Source organism: Salmo salar, unplaced genomic scaffold (genome assembly GCF_965601325.2).
Source record: "Salmo salar unplaced genomic scaffold, fSalSal1 ptg000645l, whole genome shotgun sequence".
NCBI lineage: Eukaryota > Metazoa > Chordata > Actinopteri > Salmoniformes > Salmonidae > Salmo > Salmo salar.
The window spans coordinates 95,001-112,500 of NW_027675450.1; the positions used below are offsets into that span (position 1 = coordinate 95,001).

At 38.9% G+C, this 17,500-nt stretch overlaps 1 protein-coding gene across 2 annotated transcripts in view; it reads right to left on the reverse strand.

Annotated features, from left to right (window-relative positions):
- LOC106596081 (glutamate receptor 2) overlaps positions 1-17,500 on the reverse strand; it is a 116,377-nt gene that overhangs the window by 11,620 nt on the left and 87,257 nt on the right. The window contains exons 13-14 of one of the 2 annotated variants that reach the window (XM_082972305.1): positions 13,591-13,838; positions 4,102-4,216 (exon numbers count right to left, since the gene is read on the reverse strand). In XM_082972305.1, coding sequence (XP_082828431.1) covers positions 4,102-4,216; positions 13,591-13,838 — 363 coding nt within the window. Of the gene's footprint in view, positions 1-4,101; positions 4,217-4,818; positions 4,934-13,590; positions 13,839-17,500 lie in introns of both variants that reach the window. The other variant, XM_082972304.1, reaches the window with a different exon arrangement.

Here is a 17,500-nt window from a genome sequence, read left to right on the forward strand (position 1 = left end):
CTGCAGAGCCCATCTAGTCACGACAGGAAGCTCTGTACTGTACTGCAGAGCCATCTAGTCACGACAGGAAGCTCTGTACTGTACTGCAGAGCCATCTAGTCACGACAGGAAGCACTGTACCGTGCTGCAGAGCCCATCTAGTCACGACAGGAAGCACTGTACCGTGCTGCAGAGCCATCTAGTCACGACAGGAAGCACTGTACGACTTGGGGAATCCAGCTTCAGCTTGATCACCAAATTCATTGGGAATGAAATGAAAGCCTCTCCAGCTAGCTACCGATCTATTTTAGTTTCACTGTCCGATCATTTATAAAAACGAGGCCACTAATTGTTATTTTTATCTTTCCACAAACTGTCTGTTTGATATGAGCAAGTTTTCGCAAATGTATCACAGAAAAGGTCTTCCAAGATTAGCTAGCTACTGCCTGGCCACTGATCTAGCTAGCTACATTGCAGTAATTAGCTATCCTCCTAAATGCGGTGGTCAGTGGATAAACTAGCTATGAGTTGGACATATTTGGCTGAAAACAAGCTCGTTTTCCATGGTGTAACCATGTCTAACCAGTTAGCTACTGTAGCCTGTGGGTCCCATTAGCTAACCATGTCTAACCAGTTAGCTACTGTAGCCTGTGGGTCCATTAGCTAACCATGTCTAACCAGTTAGCTACTGTAGCCTGTGGGTCCATTAGCTAACCATGTCTAACCAGTTAGCTACTGTAGCCTGTGGGTCCATTAGCTAACCATGTCTAACCAGTTAGCTACTGTAGCCTGTGGGCCCATTAGCTAACCATGTCTAACCAGTTGGCTACTGTAGCCTGTGGGTCCATTAGCTAACCATGTCTAACCAGTTAGCTACTGTAGCCTGTGGGTCCATTAGCTAACCATGTCTAACCAGTTAGCTACTGTAGCCTGTGGGTCCATTAGCTAACCATGTCTAACCAGTTAGCTACTGTAGCCTGTGGGTCCATTAGCTAACCATGTCTAACCAGTTAGCTACTGTAGCCTGTGGGTCCATTAGCTAACCATGTCTAACCAGTTGGCTACTGTAGCCTGTGGGTCCATTAGCTAACCATGTCTAACCAGTTAGCTACTGTAGCCTGTGGGTCCATTAGCTAACCATGTCTAACCAGTTAGCTACTGTAGCCTGTGGGTCCATTAGCTAACCATGTCTAACCAGTTAGCTACTGTAGCCTGTGGGTCCCATTAGCTAACCATGTCTAACCAGTTGGATACTGTAGCCTGTGGGCCCATTAGCTAACCATGTCTAACCAGTTAGCTACTGTAGCCTGTGGGTCCATTAGCTCCAGAGTCTAGCTAACTGTGTCTTTTGGCATCCACAATTAGCTAGCTAGCTTGTTGGCTACTTGGCCAGTGTGAGCCAACATGCTAGCTACCTATCTACATTTCAGTCAGTAGCTATCCTAAACTAGCTATGAGTTGAACATAGAGTATGTGGCTGAAAACGAACTAGTATCCAGTTGTTGTTGCCCATGGTGGAATCATCTCTCACCCGCTGAATAAAAAACGGAATGGTAAAAATGTCCTGGAGACCAACCATTAGTATTTATGAGCACTTTTGAGTTGTTTCATAAGAAAAAGTCTGAGATGACTCCAACCCTGTAGCTAGCTGGCAAGCCATGACTCCAACCCTGTAGCTAGCTGGCAAGCCATGACTCCAATCCTGTAGCTAGCCGGCAAGCCATGACTCCAATCCTGTAGCTATCTGGCAAGCCATGACTCCAACCCTGTAGCTAGCTGGCAAGCCATGACTCCAACCCTATAGCTAGCCGGCAAGCCATGACTCCAACCCTGTAGCTAGCCGGCAAGCCATGACTCCAACCCTGTAGCTAGCTGGCAAGCCATGACTCCAATCCTGTAGCTAGCTGGCAAGCCATGACTCCAATCCTGTAGCCAGCCGGCAGGCCAAGACTCCAACCCTGTAGCTAGTTGGCAAGCCATGACTCTAACCCTGTAGCTAGCTGGCAAGCCATGACTCCAACCCTGTAGCCAGCCGGCAGGCCAAGACTCCAACCCTGTAGCTAGTTGGCAAGCCATGACTCTAACCCTGTAGCTAGCTGGCAAGCCATGACTCCAACCCTGTAGCTAGCCGGCAAGCCATGACTCCAACCCTGTAGCTAGCCGGCAAGCCATGACTCCAACCCTGTAGCTAGCCGGCAAGCCATGACTCCAATCCTGTAGCTAGCTGGCAAGCCATGACTCTAATCCTGTAGCTAGCTGGCAAGCCATGACTCTAACCCTGTAGCTAGCTGGCAAGCCATGACTCCAACCCTGTAGCTAGCTGGCAAGCCATGACTCCAATCCTGTAGCTAGCTGGCAAGCCATGACTCCAACCCTGTAGCTAGCCGGCAAGCCATGACTCCAACCCTGTAGCCAGCCGGCAAGCCATGACTCTAACCCTGTAGCCAGCCGGCAAGCCATGACTCCAACCCTGTAGCCAGCCGGCAAGCCATGACTCTAACCCTGTAGCTAGCCGGCAGGCCATGACTCCAACCCTGTAGCCAGCCGGCAAGCCATGACTCCAATCCTGTAGCTAGCTGGCAAGCCATGACTCTAACCCTGTAGCCAGCCGGCAAGCCATGACTCTAACCCTGTAGCTAGCCGGCAGGCCATGACTCCAACCCTGTAGCCAGCCGGCAAGCCATGACTCCAACCCTGTAGCTAGCCGGCAAGCCATGACTCCAATCCTGTAGCTAGCTGGCAAGCCATGACTCCAATCCTGTAGCTAGCTGGCAAGCCATGACTCCAACCCTGTAGCCAGCCGGCAAGCCATGACTCCAACCCTGTAGCCAGCCGGCAAGCCATGACTCTAACCCTGTAGCTAGCCGGCAGGCCATGACTCCAACCCTGTAGCCAGCCGGCAAGCCATGACTCCAATCCTGTAGCTAGCTGGCAAGCCATGACTCTAACCCTGTAGCCAGCCGGCAAGCCATGACTCTAACCCTGTAGCTAGCCGGCAGGCCATGACTCCAACCCTGTAGCCAGCCGGCAAGCCATGACTCCAACCCTGTAGCTAGCTGGCAAGCCATGACTCCAACCCTGTAGCCAGCCGGCAAGCCATGACTCCAACCCTGTAGCTAGCTGGCAAGCCATGACTCCAACCCTGTAGCCAGCCGGCAAGCCATGACTCCAACCCTGTAGCTAGCCGGCAAGCCATGACTCCAACCCTGTAGCTAGCCGGCAAGCCATGACTCCAACCCTGTAGCTAGCCGGCAAGCCATGACTCCAACCCTGTAGCTAGCTGGCAAGCCATGACTCCAACCCTGTAGCTAGCTGCCAAGCCATGACTCCAACCCTGTAGCCAGCCGGTAAGCCATGACTCCAACCCTGTAGCTAGCTGGCAAGCCATGACTCCAACCCTGTAGCTAGCTGGCAAGCCATGACTCCAACCCTGTAGCTAGCCGGCAAGCCATGACTCCAACCCTGTAGCTAGCTGGCAGGCCATGACTCCAATCCTGTAGCCAGCTGGCAAGCCCACCTTGGTGACAATGTTACTGCGTGGGAATCTTAGATTTGTATTTTAATTTTAAAATAACTGTCATTGAAGTTGGTGGTAACTACCGATTTCAGATCCGAGGAGAGAAAATTGTGTTTCGTTAAGGGCCCAGAGTGACCAAGAAGGCTCAACCAATCACCCTACGGATATTATTGACTTTGCCTCCGGGCATCCTATGAAGGGAAATGTAACGTACTGGTTGTGTGTGTGTGTGTGTGTGTGTGTTGTGTGTAGACAGTGTGTAGTACTGTGGTGTGTTCTGTGTTAAACAGTACTGCATGTGAACAGCGTTCTCATCAACTCAAACCACACCTTTATTTACCCTGCTAGCCAATGGGGTGTCGTTTGTAAAGTTGAATCATCTTAAATGTTTTAACAATCTGATTTATTTTCGGACATCTGATTTATAAGGACATTTTTATAATTTTTTAATTTTTTTGACCTGATAAATCTAATCTTTACAAACGGCACCACATACTAGCCGGACTGACACAGACAGTGTGTGTGTGTGTGTGTGTGTGTGTGTGTGTGTGTGTGTGTGTGTGTGTGTGTGTGTGTGTGTGTGTGTGTGTCCCACTGTGACTGACCTTACTCCCTGAGTCCTTGGTTCCACATTCCCCTTTATCGTACCACCACTTGTTCTTTAGCTTGTCTAAGACTCCTTGTTCACTGAGTTTCAACACCGCTAGGTTTACTGGCACTCTTCACAGGGCACGGGGAATAACATAAATAACATTAGCTATGTTATGTTATGTTATTATTTCATGACATACAGCTGTTATGTAGCCTTATGTAGCTTCCTGCCTCCCTACAACAGCCGTTATATTAAGCCTCATCTAGCCTTCCTATGTGTTGTCTAATTGAGGTGGCGATAGGCCTTGTTGCTCTACATGTCCTGGCTGAACGTTGAGCTCAACCAGACAGATAGGCACCAACGCATCACCCTGAGTAAGCAGCACAGACACAGAGCACAGCCTGTCTACTTCACATAGCTCTATGGCCTGTGTGTATATAGATATATATAGATATAGACTTTTTTGTTGATTGCCAAATAAAATCAATCAATCAATCAATCAATCAATCCCCCTGATCCATTGAAGGAGTTCATCAGCTCCAGAATCCCAGGGGTGATGTGTGTGTGTGTGTGTGTGTGTGTGTGTGTGTGTGTGTGTGTGTGTGTGTGTGTGTGTGTGTGTGTGTGTGTGTGTGTGTGTGTGTGTCGTCTCCGTGCCGTGTGTGTGCTGCTCACTCCCTGGCCTTAGTTACCAGTCTGTGGCCTGGTGGCGGCTGGGGGCGGGGCTAACCTTGCTTTCTCCTCCTCCGCTGCCACACTCTCCCTTGTCGTACCACCATTTATTTTTCAGTTTGTCCAACAGGCCCTGCTCATTCAGTTTTAACACGGCCAGGTTCACTGCATTTCTACCAACGATAGATAAAACACACTGGTGAGACAGGATGATGTGACAGGTCTGTTCCCCCGAGCTGAATCCTTAGCAGTTAGCCTTAACCTTAGATATTACCATTACTGTTAGCAATTAGCCTTAACCTTAGATATTACTGTTAGCAATTAGCCTTAACCTTAATATTACTACAACCATTAGCATTAGCACCAGGATTAGCGCAATCCTGTAAATCAGCATTAGCAATTAGCTTAGCATAATGTATCAGGCTCTGTTATTGGGATGGTGGCTAAAGGCTAGTGTACAGAAGGCTATCATAATAAGATAATATAATATACATGCCTTGGCTATAGCCAGTAATAAACTGGTCTATATCATAATAATAATAATTATAATAATAATATTAATAATATTATCCAGTAATAAACAGGTCTATATCATAATAATAATAATAACAATAATAATAATAATAATACAAATCTTAATAATAATAATAATCATCATATAATCCAGTAATAAACAGGTCTATATTATAATAATAATAATAATATGACCCAGTAATAAACAGGTCTAAATAATAATAATAATAATAAAAATAATAATAATAATATCACCCAGTAATAAACAGGTCTATATGATATTAATAATAATAATAATTATAATAATAATTATTATAATAATAATAATAATAATAATAATAATAATAATAATATCACCCAATAATAAACAGGTCTATATGATAATAATAATAATAATTATAATACTAATAATAATAATAATAATAATAATATCACCCAGTAATAAACTGGTCTAAATAATAATAATAATAATTATTATTATAATTATAATAATAATAATAATAATAATAATAATAATATGACCCAGTAATAAACAGGTCTATATGATAATAATAATAATAATAATATGACCCAGTAATAAACAGGTCTTAATAATAATAATAATAATAATAATAATAATAATAAAAATAATAATATCACCCAGTAATAAACAGGTCTAAATAATAATAATAATATTAATAATAACAATAATAATAATAATAATAATAATAATAATATGACCCAGTAATAAACAGGTCTAAATAATAATAATAATAATAATAATAATAATAATAATATGACCCAGTAATAAACAGGTCTAAATAATAATAATAATAATAATAATAATAATAATAATATGACCCAGTAATAAACAGGTCTAAAAAATAATAATAATCATAATAATAATAATAATAATATCACCCAGTAATAAACAGGTCTATATGATAATAATAATAATAATAATAATAATAATAATATCACCCAGTAATAAACAGGTCTAAATAATAATAATAATAATAATAATAATGATAATAATAATAATAATAATAATAATAAATAATAATAATATGACCCAGTAATAAACAGGTCTAAATAATAATAATAATAATAATAATAATAATATGACCCAGTAATAAACAGGTCTACATAATAATAATGATAATAATAATAATAATAATAATAATAATAATAATATCACCCAGTAATAAACAGGTCTATATGATAATAATGATAATAATAATAATAATAATATCACCCAGTAATAAACAGGTCTATATGATAATAATAATAATAATAATAATAATAATATCACCCAGTAATAAACAGGTCTAAATAATAATAATAATAATAATAATAATAATAATAATAATAATATCACCCAGTAATAAACAGGTCTATATGATAATAATAATAATAATAATAATATGACCCAGTAATAAACAGGTCTATATGATAATAATAATAATAATAATAATAATAATAATAATAATAATAATAATATGACCCAGTAATAAACAGGTCTAAATAATAATAATAATAATAATAATAATAATAATAATAATAATATCACCCAGTAATAAACAGGTCTATATGATAATAATAATAATAATAATAATATGACCCAGTAATAAACAGGTCTATATGATAATAATAATAATAATAATAATATGACCCAGTAATAAACAGGTCTATATGATAATAATAATAATAATAATAATAATAATAATAATAATAATAATATCACCCAGTAATAAACAGGTCTATATGATAATAATAATAATAATAATAATAATATCACCCAGTAATAAACAGGTCTATATGATAATAATAATAATAATAATAATGATAATAATAATAATAATAATAATAATAAATAATAATAATATGACCCAGTAATAAACAGGTCTAAATAATAATAATAATAATAATAATAATGATAATAATAATAATAATAATAATAATAAATAATAATAATATGACCCAGTAATAAACAGGTCTAAATAATAATAATAATAATAATAATAATAATATGACCCAGTAATAAACAGGTCTAAATAATAATAATAATAATAATAATAATAATATGACCCAGTAATAAACAGGTCTACATAATAATAATGATAATAATAATAATAATAATAATAATAATAATAATATCACCCAGTAATAAACAGGTCTATATGATAATAATGATAATAATAATAATAATAATATCACCCAGTAATAAACAGGTCTATATGATAATAATAATAATAATAATAATAATAATATCACCCAGTAATAAACAGGTCTAAATAATAATAATAATAATAATAATAATAATAATAATAATAATATCACCCAGTAATAAACAGGTCTATATGATAATAATAATAATAATAATAATATGACCCAGTAATAAACAGGTCTATATGATAATAATAATAATAATAATAATAATAATAATAATAATAATAATAATAATAATATGACCCAGTAATAAACAGGTCTAAATAATAATAATAATAATAATAATAATAATAATAATAATAATATCACCCAGTAATAAACAGGTCTATATGATAATAATGATAATAATAATAATAATAATATCACCCAGTAATAAACAGGTCTATATGATAATAATAATAATAATAATAATAATAATATCACCCAGTAATAAACAGGTCTATATGATAATAATAATAATAATAATAATAATAATATCACCCAGTAATAAACAGGTCTATATGATAATAATAATAATAATAATAATAATAATAATATCACCCAGTAATAAACAGGTCTATATGATAATAATAATAATAATAATAATAATAATAATAATAATAATAATAATAATAATAATAATATGACCCAGTAATAAACAGGTCTAAATAATAATAATAATAATAATAATAATAATAATAATAATAATATCACCCAGTAATAAACAGGTCTATATGATAATAATAATAATAATAATAATATGACCCAGTAATAAACAGGTCTAAATAATAATAATAATAATAATAATAATAATATCACCCAGTAATAAACAGGTCTAAATAATAATAATAATAATAATAATAATATGACCCAGTAATAAACAGGTCTAAATAATAATAATAATAATAATAATAATAATAATAATAATAATAATAATAATAATATGACCCAGTAATAAACAGGTCTATATGATAATAATAATAATAATAATAATAATATCACCCAGTAATAAACAGGTCTAAATAATAATAATAATAATAATAATAATATGACCCAGTAATAAACAGGTCTAAATAATAATAATAATAATAATAATAATATCACCCAGTAATAAACAGGTCTATATGATAATAATAATAATAATAATAATAATAATAATAATAATAATAATAATAATAATAATAATAATAATAATAATAATATCACCCAGTAATAAACAGGTCTAAATAATAATAATAATAATAATAATAATATCACCCAGTAATAAACAGGTCTATATGATAATAATAATAATAATAATATCACCCAGTAATAAACAGGTCTAAATAATAATAATAATAATAATAATAATAATATCACCCAGTAATAAACAGGTCTATATGATAATAATAATAATAATAATAATAATAATAATAATAATAATAATAATAATATGACCCAGTAATAAACAGGTCTATATGATAATAATAATAATAATAATAATAATAATAATAATAATAATAATAATAATATCACCCAGTAATAAACAGGTCTATATGATAATAATAATAATAATAATAATAATAATAATATCACCCAGTAATAAACAGGTCTATATGATAATAATAATGATAATAATAATAATAATAATAATAATATCACCCAGTAATAAACAGGTCTATATGATAATAATAATAATAATAATAATAATAATAATAATAATATCACCCAGTAATAAACAGGTCTATATGATAATAATAATAATAATAATAATAATAATAATAATAATATCACCCAGTAATAAACAGGTCTATATGATAATAATAGCCACATGAACAGACATCACTCCACAGAAACAGAGCGATCAGACAGCAGTTCAACAGATAAACATTTAAACAAATAAGAAACACAACAGTCATGCAGATTGATGAATTAAAGATCCCACTAGTTGCCCTGTAACATAAACATACTCCCCAACCATCCTTCCTCAGTACCCTGATATTCCCTAGCCCCTAGCCCTAACCCCTAACCCTAACCCCTAGCCCAACCCCTAGCCCCTGACCCCTAAACCCTAACCCCTAGCCCTAACCCCTAGCCCAACCCCTAGCCCAACCCCTAGCCCTAACCCCAACCCCTAGCCCAACCCCTAGCCCTAAACCCTAACCCCTAGCACTAACCCTAACCCCTAGCCCTAACCCAACCCCTAGCCCTAACCCCTAACCCCTAACCCCTAGCCCTAACCCCCAACCCCTAGCCCAACCCCTAAACCCTAAACCCTAAACCCTAACCCCTAACCCAACCATCCTTCCTCAGTACCCTGATATTCCCTAGCCCCTAGCCCTAACCCCTAAACCCTAGCCCTAACCCTAACCCCTAGCCCAACCCCTAGCCCTAACCCTAAACCCTAACCCCTAGCCCAACCCCTAGCCCTAACCCTAAACCCTAACCCCTAGCCCAACCCCTAGCCCTAACCCTAACCCCTAACCCCTAGCCCAACCCCTAGCCCTAACCCTAAACCCTAACCCCTAGCCCAACCCCTAACCCTAAACCCTAACCCCTAGCCCTAGCCCTAAACCCTAAACCCTAGCCCAACCCCTAGCCCTAACCCTAAAACCTAACCCCTAGCCCAACCCCTAACCCTAACCCTAAACCCTAACCCCTAGCCCAACCCCTAGCCCTAGCCCAACCCCTAACCCTAGCCCTAAACCCTAACCCCTAGCCCTAACCCTAAACCCCTAACCCCTAGCCCAACCCCTAGCCCAACCCCTAACCCCTAGCCCTAGCCCTAACCCTAGCCCTAACCCCTAGCCCTAGCCCAACCCCTAGCCCTAACCCCTAACCCCTAGCCCAACCCCTAGCCCTAACCCTAAACCCTAACCCCTAGCCCAACCCCTAACCCTAACCCTAAACCCTAACCCCTAGCCCAACCCATAGCCCTAACCCTAAACCCTAACCCCTAGCCCAACCCCTAGCCCTAACCCTAAACCCTAACCCCTAACCCCTAACCCCTAGCCCTAACCCAACCATCCTTCCTCAGTACCCTGATATTCCCTAGCCCAACCCCTAGCTCTAACCCTAACCCCTAACCCAACCCCTAGCCCTAACCCTAAACCCTAACCCAACCATCCTTCCTCAGTACCCTGATATTCCCTAGCCCAACCCCTAGCTCTAACCCTAACCCCTAACCCAACCCCTAGCCCTAACCCTAACCCTAACCCAACCATCCTTCCTCAGTACCCTGATATTCCCTAGCCCAACCCCTAGCCCTAACCCTAAACCCCAAGCCCTAACCCTAAACCCCTAGCCCAACCCCTAGCCCTAACGCTAAACCCTAACCCAACCATCCTCCCTCAGTACCCTGATATTCCCTAGCCCTAACCCCTAGCCCTAACCCTAACCCTAACCCCAACCATCCTTCCTCAGTACCCTGATATTCCCTAGCCCAACCCCTAGCCCTAACCCTAACCCCTAACCCAACCCCTAGCCCTAACCCTAACCCCTAGCCCTAACCCCTAGCCCTAACCCAACCATCCTCCCTCAGTACCCTGATATTCCCTAGCCCTAACCCCTAGCCCTAACCCTAACCCTAACCCCTAGCCCTAGCCCTAACCCTAACCCTAACCCCAACCATCCTTCCTCAGTACCCTGATATTCCCTAGCCCAACCCCTAGCCCTAACCCTAAACCCCAAGCCCTAACCCTAAACCCCTAGCCCAACCCCTAGCCCTAACGCTAAACCCTAACCCAACCATCCTCCCTCAGTACCCTGATATTCCCTAGCCCTAACCCCTAGCCCTAACCCTAACCCTAACCCCAACCATCCTTCCTCAGTACCCTGATATTCCCTAGCCCAACCCCTAGCCCTAACCCTAACCCCTAACCCAACCCCTAGCCCTAACCCTAACCCCTAGCCCTAACCCCTAGCCCTAACCCAACCATCCTCCCTCAGTACCCTGATATTCCCTAGCCCTAACCCCTAGCCCTAACCCTAACCCTAACCCCTAGCCCTAACCCTAACCCTAACCCCAACCATCCTTCCTCAGTACCCTGATATTCCCTAGCCCAACCCCTAGCCCTAACCCTAAACCCAACCCCTAGCCCTAACCCTAACCCCAACGCTGATCTTGACCCTCAGAGTATGGCTGCCCTAACCCTAACCCTAACCCCTAGCCCTAAACCCTAACCCTAAACCCTAACCCCAACCATCCTTCCTCAGTACCCTGATATTCCCTAGCCCAACCCCTAGCCCTAACCCTAACCCTAACCCTAAACCCTAACCCCAACCATCCTTCCTCAGTACCCTGATATTCCCTAGCCCAACCCCTAGCCCTAACCCTAACCCTAACCCTAACCCCTAACCCCTAGCCCTAACCCTAACCCCAACGCTGATCTTGACCCTCAGAGTATGGCTGCCCTAACCCCTAACCCAACCCCTAGCCCTAACCCTAACCCTAACCCCAACCCTGATCTTGACCCTCAGAGTATGGCTGCCCTAACCCCTAACCCAACCCCTAGCCCTAACCCTAACCCTAACCCCTAACCCCTAGCCCTAACCCTAACCCCTAACCCCTAACCCAACCCCTAGCCATAACCCTAACCCTAACCCCAACCCTGATCTTGACCCTCAGAGTATGGCTGCTCCAAATCAACCCAGGCATTAGCGAAAACATTCTCTCTTCAGCCAATCAGGAAGAAGCAAGATAACTATTGGTCTGAAGCCCATCCCTAGGTACCGCAGGGGTTTATTGTGACCAGCCACTAAGAACTATGGGTAATGTAGTCCTGTGGCCAGCCACTAAGAACATTAGGTGGTGTAGTTCTGTTGCCAGCTGCTAAGAACTCTGGGGTAGTGTAGTCTTCCCTAGGCTTACAGGTGGTCAGAGTTGGGGATAGGGAGTACTATACTGTACTATATTATACTACACTAATATAAACCGCTGTCTTTCAGATCATCAGGGTAGGTATGATACTATAACAACAGTAGACATATTGTTATACTATACTGTAATATACTATAATATACTATACTATAATATACTATGCTATACTATACTAGCCTGTATATAAACCGGTGTGTTTCAGGTCATCAGGGTAGTTAAGATGCTATAACAACATTAGTGGACATATTGTTATACTATACTACACTATACTATGCTATACTATGCTATGCTATGCTATGCTATACTATGCTATGCTATGCTGTACTATGCTATGCTATGCTATACTATACTATACTATACTGGCCTGTATATAAACCACTGTGTTTCAGGTCATCAGGGTAGGTAAGATACTATAACAACATTAGAGGACATATTGTTTTACTATGCTATGCTATACTATGCTATGCTATGCTATGCTATACTATGCTATGCTATGCTATGCTCTACTATACTATGCTATGCTATACTATGCTATACTATGCTATGCTATGCTATACTATGCTATGCTATGCTATGCTATGCTATACTATGCTATGCTATACTATACTGGCCTGTATATAAACCACTGTGTTTCAGGTCATCAGGGTAGGTAAGATACTATAACAACATTAGAGGACATATTGTTATACGATAATATACTATACTATACTATGCTATGCTATGCTATGCTATGCTATGCTGTACTATGCTATGCTATGCTATACTATACTATACTATACTGGCCTGTATATAAACCACTGTGTTTCAGGTCATCAGGGTAGGTAAGATACTATAACAACATTAGAGGACATATTGTTTTACTATGCTATGCTATGCTATGCTATACTATGCTATGCTATGCTATACTATGCTATGCTATGCTATGCTATACTATGCTATGCTATGCTCTACTATACTATGCTATGCTATGCTATACTATGCTATACTATGCTGGCCTGTATATAAACCGCTGTGTTTCAGGTCATCAGGGTAGGTAAGATACTATAACAACATTAGAGGACATATTGTTATACTATACTACACTATACTATGCTATACTATGCTATGCTATGCTCTACTATACTATGCTATGCTATGCTATACTATGCTATACTATGCTATGCTATGCTATACTATGCTGGCCTGTATATAAACCGCTGTGTTTCAGGTCATCAGGGTAGGTAAGATACTATAACAACATTAGAGGACATATTGTTATACTATCTCACCCACCTTAATGGGGATCCTTTTGGTGTGGCGATGCCGTATCCTTTAGAGTCCAGGTTCCCTCCCACCTTCATGGTGTCGCAGGGTTTCCTCTGCTCGATGTACTCGTTCATGGTGGACTCCAGAAGGTACGCGTACTTCCCCTTGGACTTCCTGACTCTCAGCACCCCTTCCGCTGTCTTCTTCACAAACGGAGACGGCTCTGCCGACTTCATGTACTGCCACATCTTGTCAAACAGTGCAATCTTCGACCTCTGTTGAGAGACAACACATTAGAACTACACTCTAACCTCTACACCCGCCACATCTTGTAAAACAGCAATATCTTCGACCTCTGTAGAGGGACAACACATTAGAACTACACTCTAACCTCTACACCCGCCACATCTTGTAAAACAGCAATATCTTCGACCTCTGTAGAGGGACAACACATTAGAACTACACTCTAACCTCTACACCCGCCACATCTTGTAAAACAGCAATATCTTCGACCTCTGTAGAGGGACAACACATTAGAACTACACTCTAACCTCTACACCCGCCACATCTTGTCAAACAGCAATATCTTCGACCTCTGTAGAGGGACAACACATTAGAACTACACTCTAACCTCTACACCCGCCACATCTTGTAAAACAGCAATATCTTCGACCTCTGTAGAGGGACAACACATAAGAACTACACCTTAGGGTAGGACGGTATACAGTATTTTACTATATACAGGTTTTGATACACAGACCAGTGTATTTGACTATATACAGGTTTTGATAAACAGACCAGTGTATTTTACTATATACAGGTTTTGATAAACAGACCAGTGTATTTGACTATATACAGGTTTTGATAAACAGACCAGTGTATTTTACTATATACAGGTTTTGATAAACAGACCAGTGTATTTTACTATATACAGGTTTTGATAAACAGACCAGTGTATTTGACTATATACAGGTTTTGATAAACAGACCAGTGTATTTGACTATATACAGGTTTTGATAAACAGACCAGTGTATTTTACTATATACAGGTTTTGATAAACAGACCAGTGTATTTGACTATATACAGGTTTTGATAAACAGACCAGTGTATTTTACTATATACAGGTTTTGATAAACAGACCAGTGTATTTTACTATATACAGGTTTTGATAAACAGACCAGTGTATTTGACTATATACAGGTTTTGATCCACAGGGTTTTGATCCACAGACCAGTGTATTTGACTATATACAGGTTTTGATCCACAGGGTTTTGATCCACAGACCAGTGTATTTTACTATATACAGGTTTTGATCCACAGGGTTTTGATCCACAGACCAGTGTATTTTACTATATACAGGTTTTGATCCACAGGGTTTTGATCCACAGACCAGTGTATTTGACTATATACAGGTTTTGATAAACAGACCAGTGTATTTTACTATATACAGGTTTTGATAAACAGACCAGTGTATTTGACTATATACAGGTTTTGATAAACAGGGTTTTGATAAACAGACCAGTGTATTTGACTATATACAGGTTTTGATAAACAGACCAGTGTATTTTACTATATACAGGTTTTGATCCACAGACCAGTGTATTTGACTATATACAGGTTTTGATAAACAGGGTTTTGATACACAGACCAGTGTATTTGACTATATACAGGTTTTGATCCACAGGGTTTTGATACACAGACCAGTGTATTTGACTATATACAGGTTTTGATCCACAGGGTTTTGATACACAGACCAGTGTATTTGACTATATACAGGTTTTGATAAACAGGGTTTTGATACACAGACCAGTGTATTTGACTATATACAGGTTTTGATAAACAGACCAGTGTATTTGACTATATACAGGTTTTGATCCACAGGGTTTTGATACACAGACCAGTGTATTTGACTATATACAGGTTTTGATCCACAGGGTTTTGATACACAGACCAGTGTATTTGACTATATACAGGTTTTGATCCACAGGGTTTTGATACACAGACCAGTGTATTTGACTATATACAGGTTTTGATCCACAGGGTTTTGATACACAGACCAGTGTATTTGACTATATACAGGTTTTGATCCACAGGGTTTTGATACACAGACCAGTGTATTTGACTATATACAGGTTTTGATCCACAGGGTTTTGATACACAGACCAGTGTATTTGACTATATACAGGTTTTGATCCACAGGGTTTTGATCCACAGACCAGTGTATTTGACTATATACAGGTTTTGATCCACAGGGTTTTGATCCACAGACCAGTGTATTTGACTATATACAGGTTTTGATCCACAGGGTTTTGATCCACAGACCAGTGTATTTGACTATATACAGGTTTTGATCCACAGACCAGTGTATTTGACTATATACAGGTTTTGATCCACAGGGTTTTGATACACAGACCAGTGTATTTGACTATATACAGGTTTTGATCCACAGGGTTTTGATACACAGACCAGTGTATTTGACTATATACAGGTTTTGATCCACAGGGTTTTGATACACAGACCAGTGTATTTGACTATATACAGGTTTTGATCCACAGGGTTTTGATCCACAGACCAGTGTATTTGACTATATACAGGTTTTGATCCACAGGGTTTTGATACACAGACCAGTGTATTTGACTATATACAGGTTTTGATCCACAGGGTTTTGATACACAGACCAGTGTATTTGACTATATACAGGTTTTGATCCACAGGGTTTTGATACACAGACCAGTGTATTTGACTATATACAGGTTTTGATCCACAGGGTTTTGATCCACAGACCAGTGTATTTGACTATATACAGGTTTTGATCCACAGGGTTTTGATCCACAGACCAGTGTATTTGACTATATACAGGTTTTGATCCACAGGGTTTTGATCCACAGACCAGTGTATTTGACTATATACAGGTTTTGATCCACAGGGTTTTGATCCACAGACCAGTGTATTTGACTATATACAGGTTTTGATCCACAGGGTTTTGATAAACAGACCTGTGTATTTGACTATATACAGGTTTTGATCCACAGGGTTTTGATCCACAGACCAGTGTATTTGACTATATACAGGTTTTGATCCACAGGGTTTTGATCCACAGACCAGTGTATTTGACTATATACAGGTTTTGATCCACAGGGTTTTGATCCACAGACCAGTGTATTTGACTATATACAGGTTTTGATCCACAGGGTTTTGATCCACAGACCAGTGTATTTGACTATATACAGGTTTTGATCCACAGGGTTTTGATCCACAGACCAGTGTATTTGACTATATACAGGTTTTGATCAACAGGGTTTTGATCCACAGACCAGTGTATTTGACTATATACAGGTTTTGATCCACAGGGTTTTGATACACAGACCAGTGTATTTGACTATATACAGGTTTTGATAAACAGGGTTTTGATCCACAGGGTTTTGATACACAGACCTGTGTATTTGACTATATACAGGTTTTGATCCACAGGGTTTTGATCCACAGACCAGTGTATTTGACTATATACAGGTTTTGATCCACAGGGTTTTGATACACAGACCAGTGTATTTGACTATATACAGGTTTTGATCCACAGGGTTTTGATACACAGACCAGTGTATTTGACTATATACAGGTTTTGATCCACAGGGTTTTGATCCACAGACCAGTGTATTTGACTATATACAGGTTTTGATCCACAGGGTTTTGATCCACAGACCAGTGTATTTGACTATATACAGGTTTTGATCCACAGGGTTTTGATCCACAGACCAGTGTATTTGACTATATACAGGTTTTGATCCACAGGGTTTTGATCCACAGACCAGTGTATTTGACTATATACAGGTTTTGATCCACAGGGTTTTGATAAACAGACCTGTGTATTTGACTATATACAGGTTTTGATCCACAGGGTTTTGATCCACAGACCAGTGTATTTGACTATATACAGGTT